This window comes from Pristiophorus japonicus, chromosome 3 (assembly GCF_044704955.1).
Source record: "Pristiophorus japonicus isolate sPriJap1 chromosome 3, sPriJap1.hap1, whole genome shotgun sequence".
Lineage (NCBI taxonomy): Eukaryota > Metazoa > Chordata > Chondrichthyes > Pristiophoridae > Pristiophorus > Pristiophorus japonicus.
In genome coordinates this window covers 82,909,341-82,925,055 of record NC_091979.1, presented here as the reverse complement: position 1 = coordinate 82,925,055, position 15,715 = coordinate 82,909,341, and the positions used below count along the sequence as shown (strand labels likewise).

The following is a 15,715-nucleotide window of genomic DNA, read 5'->3' as shown; positions in this document are numbered from 1 at the left end:
CAGGTACAGCAAGTGATCAGGAAGGCCAATGGAATCTTGGCGTTTATTGCAAAGGGTTGGAGTATAAAAGCAGGGAAATCTTGTTACAGCTGTACAGGGTATTGGTGAGGCCACACCTGGAATACTGTGTGCAGTTTTGGTTTCCATATTTACGAAAGGATATACTTGCTGTGGAGGCAGTTCAGAGAAGGTTCACTAGGTTGATCCCGGGGATGAGTGGGTTGGCTTATGAGGAAAGGTTGAGTAGGTTGGGTCTCTACTCATTGGAATTCAGAAGAATGAGAGGTGATCTTATAGAAACATATAGGGTGCTTGACAAGGTGGATGCAGAAAGGATGTTTCTAATGGTGGGGGACACTAGAACTAGAGGGCATGATCCTAGAATAATGGGCCGCCCATTTAGAACAGAGATGAGGAGAAATTTCTTCTCGGAGGGTCATGAATCTGTGGAATTCGCTGCCTCAGAGAGCTGTGGAAGCTGGGACATTAAATAAATTTAAGACAGAAAGAGACAGTTTCTTAAACGATAAGAGGATAAGGGGTTATGGGGAGCGGGCAAGGAAGTGGAGCTGAGTCCATGATCAGATCAGCCATGATCATATTGAATGACGGAGCAGGCTCGAGGGGCTTATGGCCTACTCCTGCTCCTATTTCTTATGTTCTTATGTTCTTATGTAGAGTTCACGGGGTTTGAAAGGTGCTGTCAAAGAAGCCTTGGTGAGTTGCTGCAGTGTATCTTGTAGATGGTACACACTGCAGTCACAGTGCATCAGTAGTGGAGGGAGTGAATGTTTAAGGTGCCAATCAAGTGGGCTGCTTTGTACTGAATGGTGTTGAGTTTCTTGAGTGTTGTTGGAGCTGCACTCATCTAGGCAAGTGGAGAGTAATTCCATCACAATCCTGACTTGTGCCCTGTAGATGGTGGAAAGGCTTTGGGGAGTCAGGAGGTGAGACACTCGCTGCAGAATACCCAGCCTCTGACCTGCTCTTGTAATCACAGTATTTATGTGGCTAATGGTGTGCCCCAGGATGTTGATGGTGAGGGATTCAGCGATGGTAATGCCAAGAGGCGGTGGTTACACTCTCTCTTGGAGATAATCATTGCCTGGCACTTGTGTGGTACGAATGTTATTTGCCACTATCAGCCCAAGCCTGAATGTTGTCCAGGTCTTGCACAGACTGTGGCATTATCTGAGGAGTTGCGAATGGAATTTGTACCTGACACAGCTGTATTAAAGCTTTAGGTAAGCCAAGAAAAAACATCCTGCTGAAAATCATTGCTGGCAGCAAGTAGTTTACATTTTCAACAGGGATTAAGTTATCACTAAACTGCTCCCGAGGAGCAAACATATCAATTAAGCAGTCATTCCAAATCTTTCAGCAGCAAATAAATCTTCAATATTTGCTGTTTTGTGCAGTACTCCCCAAAGATATAATTGGAGTAGCAATGAAACTGCAGATAATTAAAGGAATAAAAAGACCTTTTATCATCTCTTCACATAACCTCTTCCTAATGAATGGGTCATAAAGGGGCTGAAATAATTCCCAGAGGAAGAAACAAACTAGATAATACAACTGTAAAAGTGAACAGACTTAGAAATTAGAATTATTTCAATGTACTGTATGACTTCTTGCATTCTAGCAGAGTGTTGATACAATGTGAGAGCAACAATGCAAGTCAAAGTGAAATTTGAGCTTTTCATTAACTGTAGCAGAGTTGAAATGATCTGAGAGAACACAATTTTATGTAGGAACCATTAGGTCCAATAGACAATTGAACTACTGAGCACTTAAACAATGTTAAGAGTCTTATTGCAAAAGGCAGAGAGATGAGCTCTGAAGCCATTTCAATATCCAATTTTAACAAAAGGGACAATTTAGACATACAATTTGTTGAATTTATAAGGCCCAGAACAATTGTCCCTACCAGGGTTAGTTCAGGCTCAAAGAAACCTGAAGCTGTACTGCAGGAAGCAGATGGAACAAATCTGCTGTACCTCCTGAATAGAAACCTAATACTAATTTCTATACTACCTTGCTGTATTAATTTGTATGTGGAGATTCAATTAATGGGGAAGACTGCTGAATTATCTACCATGGTCTTTCCCATTCTTTGATAACTTCAGATACAAAAATCTCTCCACTTCAAAGTCTTTGCATTTTTCTTCCTGGCCATGCATGCCTTGGAATTATATTGCTACTTTATCATATGGTTCAGAGGTCTTTGTTGTTGCCTCTATATCACATAACTAGATATGACAGTCATCACTGTATTATTTTATTTTCTGGAAAGAGGTAGATAGTAATTGTGTCCTACCTTTTGCACAGTGTTCCAAATCCGCCATCAGTTTCCAGCCTGAGGGGCAGACACATGAATAGAATTTAGGTGCCGATGCAGAAAGCAGGCACAAGTGGCTGCAGGGATTGGATAAACATGGATTCCAAGCTAGGAGACAAAACATACAAATATCCATGATCTTAGTGTTGATATCACAGAATCAGTAAGATTTACAACTGGAATCTTACTGTCTCTTTTTAATATACTTACTGTCTGCATTAAGATTAGCACAAAAATAACATTGAGAAAATAGTATTATGACAGTAATCTGATACACAAGGCAGAAAGAGAGAATATATTATCATCATATGATGAGAGGTAATCTGGAATTGACTTTGATTGGGCTGGATTTCCGGCTCATTGCTGCCTCTGTTTTCACCCCGGAGGGGCGGCAATGGCGGTGGTAAGCTCTTCAGGGCGGGCTGCCAGCTTCCAGCGCCCCGGCGGGGTTTTCGGGGCTGGTTTTGGCGGGGTGTGGAGCATTATTGCTCGGAAGAGGTGAGCCGGTGTGCAATGCGCCTGGTTGCGAAACCAGCTCAATTTTTGGCTCCCGCCCTATCCATAGCACTCCGTAGCGCGCTGTGCTGGGACCGACCTGTAGCGACTGCAGGGAGGTAAGCAATATTGGCCTCAAATAAGAGTGATTGTTTTTTTTTGTGATTTATATTATGGTGGCGTGAGTTATTTATGGGAATGTTTTTGGTGTTTTTTCTTGTTTTTTCTCTCCCCAGGCCTCTCAGAGCCCTACGAGGCCAGGTGTTTAGCTCGAGATTTTCGCATGCTCAGCCGGCAGAGCGCCCTAAGAAAGCCGTGCAATATCTCCCTTGGCGCTCTGCCCCACACTCAGGGCCCAGTTGCCCAATTTTGCTGATTGAGGCACAAACTTTTCCCCACACAAACTTTACCGCCCCGCCGCCAATACCGTCCAAAATGAGCAAAGCCAAAAATCCATCCCGAATTAAACTTTTAACTCTATAAATCATCTCTATAAGACTTGTCTTAGGAGTCACAAACAGCAGGTTACAGTGGAGTTGGGAGTTACCAGAGAGAAGGTATTTACATGTTGTTTTCTATTGGTAGAAATTTTAGCAGATGTGGGTTTATATTGGGGCTGCTGTATTTGAGTCCGTTTACCTGGATATCTACATGTTAAATGTAAAACACAAGCTGCATGGTCTTAAAATTCCACTAAATTTCATATGACATGATCATGCCATTCACAATTTCATAGGTCCTTTATTAGACAAGTATTAATATGATTTTTGACCTACCAGGTGGTTGCCTAACAGAATGAACAGCAGAAATTCCTAACGGCTGAATGATATTACTGATCATCACAGTCTGATTCTTTCCATGCCACTTATTTACTCTAATAACACGATTAGATTGCCGATCAGTCCAATACACAAAATCCTCAAAAATGGTTATGGCATGTGGGTGTTGCAAGACCTACAACATAATGTATAATTACTGAGTGCTTTATATTAAACATATACATTCGAGAGATGAACATTTTCTCAGCAACAGGCAAATAGTACTTGATTAACTTACCAAGTCACTTGCCAAAACTTGTCTCCTGTTGTTTCCATTGTAGTCACAGTATTCAATATAATCCAAATACGCATCAGCAAAGTAAAGTAGTTTAGTTGGATAATCAATACTTAAACCATTGGGCCAGAAAATCTTGTCACTTATTAGGACGGTTCGCAACGTGCCATCCATACTGGCTTTTTCAATTCGTGGATTCCTTCCCCAGTCTGTCCAGAACATTAGATGAGTACTACAATGTAAAATCAAAAGATGGATTTATTCAACCCTCACCTTCCCCAGGACCATCAGCAGTTATTAAACCTAATTTTTATCTTGATGGTTTCTCATTGTCACTCAACCTATTTTAGACAGTAGGGTGAGACAATCTGGATCATAGAGCTTAAACATCTAAGATTAAGGTCTTTGTGACTGAGTTGTAGTAAGTATTATTCAAATGAAGCCAAGTGGACCCATATCTGGAAATCTCAGCAGGTCAGGCAGCATCTGTGGAGAGAAAAACAGAGTTAACGTTTCAGGTCGATGACCCTTCGTCAGAACTGGCAAATGTTCAAAAAGAACAGATTCTTAAGGAGCACTGAAAGGGAGAGGGGAAGAAAGAACAAAAGGGAAACATAGAAACATAGAAACATAGAAAATAGGTGCAGGAGTAGGCCTTACGGCCCTTCTAGCCCGCACCGCCATTCAATGAGTTCATGGCTGAACATGCAACTTCAGTACCCCATTCCTGCTTTCTCACCATACCCCTTGATTCCCCTAGTAGTAAGGATTTCATCTAACTCCTTTTTGAATATATTTAGTGAATTGGCCTCAACAACTTTCTGTGGTAGAGAATTCCACAAGTTCACCACTCTCTGGGTGAAGAAATTCCTCCTCATCTCGGTCCTAAACGGCTTCCCCCTTATCCTTAGACTGTGTCCCCTGGTTCTGGACTTCCCCAACATTGGGAACATTCTTCCTGCATCTAACCTGTCTAACCCCATCAGAATTTTAAACGTTTCTATGAGGTCCCCTCTCATTCGTCTGAACTCCAGTGAATACAAGCCCAGTTGATCCAGTCTTTCTTGATAGGTCAGTCCCACCATCCCAGGAATCAGTCTGGTGAACCTTCGCTGCACTCCCTCAATAGCAAGAATGTCCTTCCTCAGGTTAGGAGACCAAAACTGTACACAATACTCCAGGTGTGGCCTCACCAAGGCCCTGTACAATTGTAGCAGCACCTCCCTGCCCTTGTACTCAAATCCCCTCGCTATGAAGGCCAACATGCCATTTGCTTTCTTAACCACCTGCTGTACCTGCATGCCAACCTTCAATGACTGATGTACCATGACACCCAGGTCTCGTTGCACCTGCCCTCTTCCTAATCTGTCACCATTCAGATAATAGTCTGTCTCTCTGTTTTTACCACCAAAGTGGATAACCTCACATTTATCCACATTATACTTCATCTGCCATGCATTTGCCCACTCACCTAACCTATCCAAGTCGCTCTGCAGCCTCATAGAATCCTCCTTGCAGCTCACACTGCCACCCAACTTAGTGTCATCCGCAAATTTGGAGATACTACATTTAATCCCCTCGTCTAAATCATTAATGTACAGTGTAAACAGCTGGGGCCCCAGCACAGAACCTTGCGGTACCCCACTAGTCACTGCCTGCCATTCTGAAAATTCCCCATTTACTTCTACTCTTTGCTTCCTGTCTGACAACCAGTTCTCAATCCATGTCAGCACATTACCCCCAATCCCATGTGCTTTAACTTTGCACATTAATCTCTTGTGTGGGACCTTGTCGAAAGCCTTCTGAAAGTCCAAATATACCACATCAACTGGTTCTCCCTTGTCCACTCTACTGGAAACATCCTCAAAAAATTCCAGAAGATTTGTCAAGCATGATTTCCCTTTCACAAATCCATGCTGACTTGGACCTATCATATTACCTCTTTCCAAATGCACTGCTATGACATCCTTAATAATTGATTCCATCATTTTACCCACTACCGATGTCAGGCTGACCGGTCTGTAATTCCCTGTTTTCTCTCTCCCTCCTTTTTTAAAAAGTGGGGTTACATTGGCTACCCTCCACTCCATAGGAACTGATCCAGAGTCAATGGAATGTTGGAAAATGACTGTCAATGCATCCACTATTTCCAAGGCCACCTCCTGAAGTACTCTGGGATGCAGTCCATCAGGTCCTGGGGATTTATCGGCCTTCAATCCCATCAATTTCCCCAACACAATTTCCCGACTAATAAGGATTTCCCTCAGTTCCTCCTCCTTACTAGACCCTCCGACCCCTTTTATAGCCGGAAGGTTGTTTGTGTCCTCCTCAGTGAATACCGAACCAAAGTACTTGTTCAATTGGTCCGCCATTTCTTTGTTCCCCATTATGACTTCCCCTGATTCTGACTGCAGGGGACCTACGTTTGTCTTTACTAACCTTTTTCTCTTTACATATCTATAGAAACTTTTGCAATCCGTCTTAATGTTCCCTGCAAGCTTCTTCTCGTACTCCATTTTCCCTGCCCTAATCAAACCCTTTGTCCTCCTCTGCTGAGTTCTAAATTTCTCCCAGTCCCCAGGTTCTCTGCTATTTCTGGCCAATTTGTATGCCACTTCCTTGGCTTTAATGCTATCCCTGATTTCCCTTGATAGCCACGGTTGAGCCACCTTCCCTTTTTTACTTTTACGACAGACAGGAATGTACAATTGTTGTAGTTCATCCATGCGGTCTCTAAATGTCTGCCATTGCCCATCCACAGTCAACCCCTTCAGTATCATTCGCCAATCTATCCTAGCCAATTCACGCCTCATACCTTCAAAGTTACCCTTCTTTAAGTTCTGGACCATGGTCTCTGAATTAACTGTTTCATTCTCCATCCTAATGCAGAATTCCACCATATTATGGTCACTCTTCCCCAACGAGATTGCTAATTAATCCTCTCTCATTACACAACACCCAGTCTAAGATGGCCTCCCCCTAGTTGGTTCCTCGACATATTGGTCTAAAAAACCATCCCTTATGCACTCCAGGAAATCCTCCTCTACCGTATTGCTTCCAGTTTGGTTAACCCAATCTATGTGCATATTAAAGTCACCCATTATAACTGCTGCACCTTTATTGCACGCACCCCTAATTTCATGTTTGATGCCCTCCCCAACATCACTACTACTGTTTGGAGGTCTGTACACAACTCCCACTGACGTTTTTTGTCCTTTGGTATTCTGCAGCTCTACCCATATAGATTCCACATCATCCAAGCTAATGTCCTTCCGAACTATTGCCTTAATTTGCTCCTTAACCAGCAATGCTACCCCACCTCCTTTTCCTTTTATTCTATCTTTCCTGAATGTTGAATACCCCTGGATGTTGAGTTCCCAGCCCTGATCATCCTGGAGCTACGTCTCCGTAATCCCAATCACATCATATTTGTTAACATCTATTTGCACAGTTAATTCATCCACTTTATTGTGGATACTCCTTGCATTAAGACACAAAGCCTTCAGGCTTGTTCTTTTAACACCCTTTGTCCTTTTAGAATTTTGCTGTACAGTGGCCCTTTTTGTTCTTTGCCTTGGGTTTCTCTGCCCTCCACTTTTCCTCATCTCCTTTGTGTCTTTTGCTTTTGCCTCCTTTTTGTTTCCCTCTGTCTCCCTGCATTGGTTCCCATCCCCCTGCCATATCAGTTTAAATCCTCCCCAACAGCACTAGCAAACACTCCCCCTAGGACATTGGTTCCGGTCCTGCCCAGGTGCAGACCGTCCGGTTTGTACTGGTCCCACCTCCCCCAGAACCGGTTCCAATGCCCCAGGAATTTGAATCCCTCCCTGTTGCACCACTACTCAAGCCACGTATTCATCTGAGCTATCCTGCGATTCCTACTCTGACTATCACGTGGCACTGGTAGCAATCCCGAGATTACTACTTTTGAGGTCTGTGCTAGTGTAGAAGGCAGGACCAGCTGCCATTGGAGACAAAGAGAAAAAAAAACATAAGATGGGGGGAGTGGGGGGGTAGCACGGGAGTGTCAAAAATAGGCAGAGGTTATCTGAAACTGTTGAACTCTATGTTGAATCCGAAGGCTGTAAAGTGCCTAAAGGAAAGGTGAGGTGCTGCCCCTCGAGCTTGCATTGAGCTTTATTGGAACATAGAAACATAGAAAATAGGTGCAGGAGTAGGCCATTCGGCCCTTTGAGCCTGCACCATCATTCAATATGATCATGGCTGATCATGCAATTTCAGTACCCCATTCCTGCCTTCTCTCCATACCCCCTGATCCTTTAGCCATAAGGGCCACATCTAACTCCCTTTTGAATCTATCCAATGAACTGGACTCAACAACTTTCTGTGGTAGAGAATTCCTTAGGTTCACAATTTTTTGGGTGAAAAAGTTTCTCCTCATCTCGGTCCTATATGGCTTACCCCTTATCCTTAGACTGTGACCCCTGGTTCTGGGCTTCCCCAACATCAGGAACATTCTTCCTGCATCTAACCTGTCCAATCCTGTCAGAATTTTATATGCTCCAATAAGATCCCCTCTCATCCTTCTAAATTTCAGTGAATATAAGTCTAGTCGATCCAGTCTTTCTTCATATGTCAGTCCTGCCATCCCGGGAATCACTTTGGTGAACCTTCGCTGTACTCCCTCAATAGCAAGAATGTCCTTCCTCAGATTAGGAGACCAAAACTGCACACAATACTAAAGGTATGGCCTCACCAAGGCCCTATACAACTGCAGCAAGACCTCCCTGCCCCTATACTCAAATCCTCTCGATATGAAGGCCAACAAGCCAATTGCTTTCTTAACTGCCTGCTGTACCTGCATGCCTACTTTCAATGACTGAGATACATGACACCCAGGTCTCATTGCACCTCCCCTTTTACTAATCTGTCACCATTCAGATAATAACCTACCTTCCTGTTTTTGCCACCTCACATTTATCTACATTATACTGCATCTGCCATGCATTTGCCCATTCATCTAACCTGTCCAAGTCACCCTGCAGCCTCTTAGCATCCTCCTCACAGATCACACTGCCACCCAGCTTAGGGTCATCTGCAAACTTGGAGATATTACATTCAATTCCTTCGTATAAATCATGAATGTATATTGTAAATAGCTGGGTCCCAGCACTGAACATTGCGGTACTCCACTAGTCACTGCTTGCCATTCTGAAAAGGACCCGTTTATTCCCACTCTTTGCTTCCTGTCTTCCAACCACGTCAATACTTTACCCCCCAATCCCATGTGCCTTAATTTTGCACACCAATCTCTTGTGTGGGACCTTGTCAAAAGCCTTTTGAAAGTCCAAGTACACCACATCCACTGGTTCTCCCTTGTCCACTCTACTAGTTACATCCTCAAAAAATTCTAGATTTGTCAAGCATGATTTCCCTTTCATACATCCATGCTGACTTGGACCGATCCTGTCACTGCTTTCCAAATGCGCTGCTATTCCATCTTTAATAATTGATTCCAACATTTTCCCCACTACCGATGTCAGGCTAACCGGTGTATAATTCGCTAACCCTCCTTTTTTTAAAAAGTGGTGTTACATTAGCTACCCTCCAATCCATAGGAACCGATCCAGAGTTTATAGAATGTTTGAAAATGACCACCAACGCATCCACTATTTCTAGGGCCACTTCCTTAAGTACTCTGGGATGCAGACTATCAGGCCCTGGGGATTTATCGGCCTTCAATCCCATCAATTTCCCTAACACAATTTCCTGACTAATAAGGATTTCCTTCAGTTCCTCCTTCACGCTAGACCCTCGGTCCCCTAATATTTCCGGTAGGTTATTTGTGTCTTCCTTAGTGAAGACAGAACAAAGTACTTGTTCAATTGGTCTGCCATTTCCTTGTTCCCCATTATGAATTCATCTGATTCTGACTGCAAGGGACCTACATTAGTCTTCACTAATCTTTTTCTCTTCACATATCTATAGAAGCTTATGCAAGTTTACTCTATTTTCCCCCTCCTAATTAAACTCTTAGCCCTCCTCTGCTGAATTCTAAATTTCTCCCAGTCCTTAGGTTTGCTGCTTTTTCTGGCCAATTTATATGCTTCTTCCTTGGATTTAACACTATCCCTAATTTCCCTTGTTAGCCATCTTCCCCGTTTTATTTTTACGCCAGTGTAGGAGGCCGAGGATGGAGATGTTGGAGTGGGAGTGGAGCAGGGAATTAAAGTGACAGGTGACTGGAAGCCCAGAGTCACGCCTACAGACTGAATGGAGGTGCTGTGCAAAGCGGTCACCCAATCTGCGTTTGGTCTCCCCAATGTAGAAGAGACCACATTGGGGAGGCACTTTACAGCCTTCTGGACTCAACATCGAGTTCAACAATTTCAGATAACCTCTGCCCATTTTTGGCTCCCTTCCCCGCTTCCTCCCACCCTCCCAATCTTATATATTTTTTTCTTTGTCTCCAATGGCAGCTGGTAATTATTCCACCATTCTCACCCATCTAGACTAACCTTTTTCTAACTTCTGCAATTACCATTTCAATTCAGCCCGTCATTCCTTTTGTCTCTCTAACCTCACCTGCCTTCCACCCAATCACAGACCTTCCCTTTTGTTCTTTCTTCCCCTCCCCCTTTTAGTGCTCCTTAAGAATCTGTTCTTTACGAACATTCGTCAGTTCTGAAAAAGAGTCATCGACCTGAAACATTAACTCTGTTTTTCTCTCCCCAGATGCTGCCTGACCCGCTGAGATTTCCAGCATTTTCTGTTTTTATTTCAGGTTCCAGCACCCACAGTATTTTGCTTTTGTGGACCTATATCTGCTTTTCCTTCCTATCGTATGAGAGACAGGATAGCAATCCAGTCCTTTATCTATACAGTTACCTTAGTGCCTCATAGTGCTTTTCTACTGGTTACAGCAATGACAGGAGCTTTCCATTTAGACAACTCTGAACACGAGATCCAAGCAGAGGTCCCGCTAAGATGCGTGCGGGGCCGCGCAGTGGTCTGAGAGCCCTGCACAGGCCGCTCAAATGGTTTTTACATATAAATACTGCGCATGCGCAAAAATTTGAATGGGCCATGCATTGGAGGAGACAGGCCGCACAAGAGGCAGTGCAGCTTATGAAGGAGATTAGAAAAATGTGAATATGAAGGAGGAGGGATAATCATATTGGTGATTATTTTGGCCTAAGGTAAAGCAGAGCAATAAAACCTCCCAAAGTATACATGTTCCTGCCATAGTTATTACCATCATGGTCTAAATACCATTCATTTTTCATTGATCTTGAAGACTGTTTGAAGAAAATACATTTTTTATCTTATCTGTTTAAATTCAAAATGACTGCCACATTGATACTCACCAAAATAATTAAGTTGACGGACAGAGGAAATTAAACTGTGGAAACAACTTCCTGTTTTACAGTAACTTCAATTTCAAAATGTGTCAATCTACATTTCAAAATGCACTCAATAATTTTCCATACATAAAACAATCCTCATTTTTGCCCATCTAAATTGTAATTTTAATGAAATGCAACCACTGAAGTGTCCAGTCTTTCACAGTCACATCAATGAGAACTAGTTTCAGATGCCACTGACACATTCAGTGGTCAGGTCATGAAACAAAGTGGTGCAAGACTCCTTCCTGATGATTGTCTCACACTAGTTGGGCTTCACACTGGGTGCACAGTCCAATATGAAGCCAGGTTTGAAATGTGCTCGGGCAGTCTGCTGGATATCCTGACCACTTTAATATGTGAATCTACTTATACTATTAGAAAGCTGACATTGCCATCCACACCTAATTTTAGAAAATAGCTGCCAGGTGACTGGCACTCTGCACATGCATGTAAGAAAAAATGGGTAAAGTGCAAGTCACAACTCAAAGTAGAACTGCAGCTTTTACCAGCTGCTCATCATATTGCAGCTCCTGACCTCCAACCAGTGGTGTCGTATAACTGCAGCCTTTATTAGAATACCTCCAAATAATTCCTTTATCCATGTCTTCCTGTTAATTAAACATTGTAGAATGTATGAGGAGTGATTTGGTGCCCGAATGCTCTCCTTAACTTGAAAATTTTAATTACAAAATACCCATATATAGTTATATTAAAGCACTTTTTCCACATACAGCTCTTCATCCCTAACATGCATTTACATAAACAAATGTATTGCTCTTTTTTTTGTCTTACTCATTTCTGGGATCCAACACCAATCCTCTGGGATTTGTTATATTATCACTGAGTAGCACAGCTCTGTGGCTGCCTTCCAGCTTTGAAACCTCAATTGTTTGAAGAATGTAGTCTGCCCAGTACAGATTGCGACCTACCCAGTCCACAGCTATATTTTCTGTGACAGTCACTCCACTATCAAATATCTGTTGGCAAAGAGATTGAAGTATCAGTGAAAAAGCAGAATAGTATATCTTATAGAAAAAAAAAGTAATCTGACATTTTATGTTTTTAATGCTGAAGGCATACTTCCCAGAAAAGTTTTAACATTCCAAGGCTAAAAAAGAAAGATCACATCTCTGAATATTTATGAATATTAGTTACTGAAATGGCAGGTTCTAACTTGTGATTATCTATCCAAATCTTTGCAAATAGCTAACAAAGAACATATCTTCTTCCCAGTCTTACCTCCATTATGCTGCATTGGCCTATGTTAGGAACGACACATGCAGCAATAAACTCTATTTCATGCAATTGCTTTTATCTATCTACTAGAAAACAGAAACATACGTACAATTTTTCGGTCTGTTCCATTTTGAAAAGCACTCCAAACTTTGTCCTGAGTTACGTCCGACCAATAAATTCGACCAGTTTCGGAATCAAAATCAATTGCAACAATATTACTCCCATCTCGGATCACGCTCTGAATGACATGTGGCCGAGCACTAATGTTGTCAGAAACTAACTGACCTCGACTTGCCACCATTAATAGAACATTCATTGAATCTAGGCAGAAAATCAATATGTCAACTGTATTGACTTCACAAAGCAATATATCTCACTGAAAACTAGGAGTTACATTAATAACATCATGGTTTGAGGAATAGCAAATTGAACTGTACTACAGGCTGCTAGCCAAGCAGTTTCATTTCACAGAACCACTGTGCAGACTACTCTCCAAACCATGGTTTGGGAAAGAAGATAAGATGACAAACAAGAATGTTAAAATACATTGCACATAAATATTAAGACAGGTTTGGTCAACTGGTTTAAGTTCAGGAGCCTGAAAAAGAAATTGTATACAAACAAAAAACTACAAGTTTCTAACATAGTACACTGTAACACTCTACTGCAACCACAATCAGCTCAAGCATACCACGTAAGAAACTAAAACCAAACTCACCAATGTGACCCTTGACATATTTCTTTGAAATATGAACTGCACTCTTCTCTACCTACCTCTCTTTCTCTCTCACTCCCTACCTCTCCCTCACAGCCATTGGTTCCAATTCCCAGCTCCACAAACACTGAAAGATGATTCGCATTCCAGGCAACAGCATCCTCTTCTTTGCTGCAGACCCCAACAACATGCCAAAGGCCTTTGCTCATGCTACTAATATAACTACTGCCCATCCACCCCTCCACTGACTCTGGGCTGATCCACCTTAGGAGCAGAGTGTACAGTAAAACCACTTGCTTGGCATCCAGGTCCAAAATCATTGAGTTGTATTAATGGCAATACAAAACTCCACTGTTTAGGCAACCTAAAATGGAAGGAATTATGCCGATTCCACATCATGACTGAATCTGTAACATGTACAAAGAGCCATGCCCAAGCAACATCAGAGCTACATCTGGCTGTCAAGATGTCAATTGGCTATCCCCATATTACAACATTATGGTTAATATGAACTGGTTCTAGCCAATCATAACTGAGTCTAGACCTGAGCCATCCAAAAATATCCAATCAGAATATAATGTCTTAATTATACCTAGACCCACAGCTATAATCCAGGCTCAGAACATAAAAATGCTGAAGGTGGATTAGTGGCATTGCTCCAGTTAAACTTGGCCTACTTAATATGTTTCCATCAGTATCAGCATGACACAGCTAAGGTGGGTCTGACTTACACCAGCACTCATGCTTTGAGGGAGCTAAACCTCACATTAAAAGAAATAAAATTTATGGGACTGAAAATCTGCATCTGTTCTGGCAGACACCTACCATACCTGTCCCTGCCTGCCCACCCACCATCGTTAATTCCAATTTTGAAAAAATAGCAAGCACTCGAGATGTGCCCTAAGTGGCGCTGATGCCACCAATGCCATGTAAATGAAGGGACTTGTCCCTTACACCATGAACTATGGCAGGATCAGTGGCAGAGGTCTGGGGCAGGTATATCTCTATGGGCCCAAGTTTCCACATGATTTGCGACTGATTTTTAGGAGCAACTGGTGGAGAACGGACTATCTTAGAAATTGCAATTCTCCACATTTTGTTTTCTGCAGTTCTAGTCAGGTAGAACAGTTCTACTTTGGAACAGAATTTTTTCTTCAAAAGGGGGCGTGTCCGGCCACTGACACCTGATTTGAAAGTTTCCACAGTGAAAATGTACTCTAAACTAAAGTAGAATGGAGCAAGTGAAGATTTTTGTAGAACTGAAAAAACCTGTTCTACACATTAAAAAATCAGGCGCACGTTACAAATTAGGCGTCCAGAACGAGGTTGGGGGGGGGGGAGGGAAGTCATTAAATTCTATAATAAATCCTTATTTATACTTATACAAATATTATACAAATAAATCCAACCTGAATAAACATTTATAAGCAAAGAAAAGATTAAATAAACCATCTTCCTACCTGTGTGAAAGTGCTTCAGGCAGGCCTTTCGGGACCGAAGGCTGCCGGCCCGTCCCCAGCACCAGATTTACAGGTAGGTGGCGATGGGTCGGGTCGGGTCGGGGGGGGGGGTGGAGAAGGGAGAGAGAGGGAGGGGGGGAGAGAGAGAGAGGGAGGGGGGGAGGTCAGGTCGGATCCAGTCCGGGAGCGGGAGTCGGGTCGGGTCCAGTGGGGGGGGGGGGTCTGGTCGGGGGGCGGGAGCGCGGGTCGGGTTGGGTCCAGTCGGGGGGGCGGGGAGCGGGGAGCAGGAACAGGAGCGCGGGTCGGGTCGGGTCCAGTCAGGGAGGCGGGGAGCGTGAACAGGAGCGCGGGTCGGGTCGGGTCAGTCGGGGGGGGGGGAGGGGCGCGGGTGTCGGGTCTGGTCCAGAGGCAGGGGGGGGGGGGCGGGGAGCGGGTGTCGGGTCTGGTCTGGTCCGGAGGCAGGGGGGGCGGGGAGCGGATGTCGGGTCTGGTCGGGGGGGGAGCAGGAGCTGGCCGTGGGAGGAGCCTTATTCACGCAGCCCCAATGAGGCCATTCAGCCAGGGCTAGGGGCTGCGTGCTTCGGGCCCCTCCCACACAGTTCGGCGCCTAGAGCTACTGCACTTGCGTGCCCACTGTAGCGCGCATGTGCAGAGGTCCCAGCACTGTTTTCAGTGCAGGGACCTGGCTCCGCCCCCCCCCCACAGCTCGTGCTGCGCTGCGCCGAGGGCCAGAGGACCTGCAAGTAGGTGGAGAATACCGAGGATTTTTTTAGGTGCACTTTGTGGCGCGAAAAACGGGCGTCCAGGTCGGGACTGCGCCGTTCTAGGCGCGTGTGGAAACTTGGGCCCAATATATCCAAAAATGCTCCACCCACAGATTTTCTGGCCCTAAGTTTTGTTAAGCTAGTTTACATAAGAAATAGGAGCAGGAGTAGGCCATATGGACCCTGGAGTCTGCTCCGCCATTCAATATCATGGCTGATCTGATCTTGGCCTCAATTCCAGTTTCCTGTCCATTCCCCATAACCCTCAACTCCCCTATAGTTCAATA

General features: G+C 43.8%; 1 protein-coding gene across 1 annotated transcript in view; it reads right to left on the bottom strand.

Annotated features, from left to right (window-relative positions):
- Positions 1–15,715, bottom strand: part of lrp2a (low density lipoprotein receptor-related protein 2a) — a 522,167-nt gene that overhangs the window by 262,486 nt on the left and 243,966 nt on the right. The window contains exons 28-32 of the mRNA XM_070873618.1: positions 12,599–12,810; positions 12,046–12,230; positions 3,890–4,118; positions 3,610–3,787; positions 2,318–2,446 (exon numbers count right to left, since the gene is read on the bottom strand). Of these exons, the coding sequence (XP_070729719.1) occupies positions 2,318–2,446; positions 3,610–3,787; positions 3,890–4,118; positions 12,046–12,230; positions 12,599–12,810 (933 nt within the window). The remainder of the gene's footprint in view (positions 1–2,317; positions 2,447–3,609; positions 3,788–3,889; positions 4,119–12,045; positions 12,231–12,598; positions 12,811–15,715) is intronic.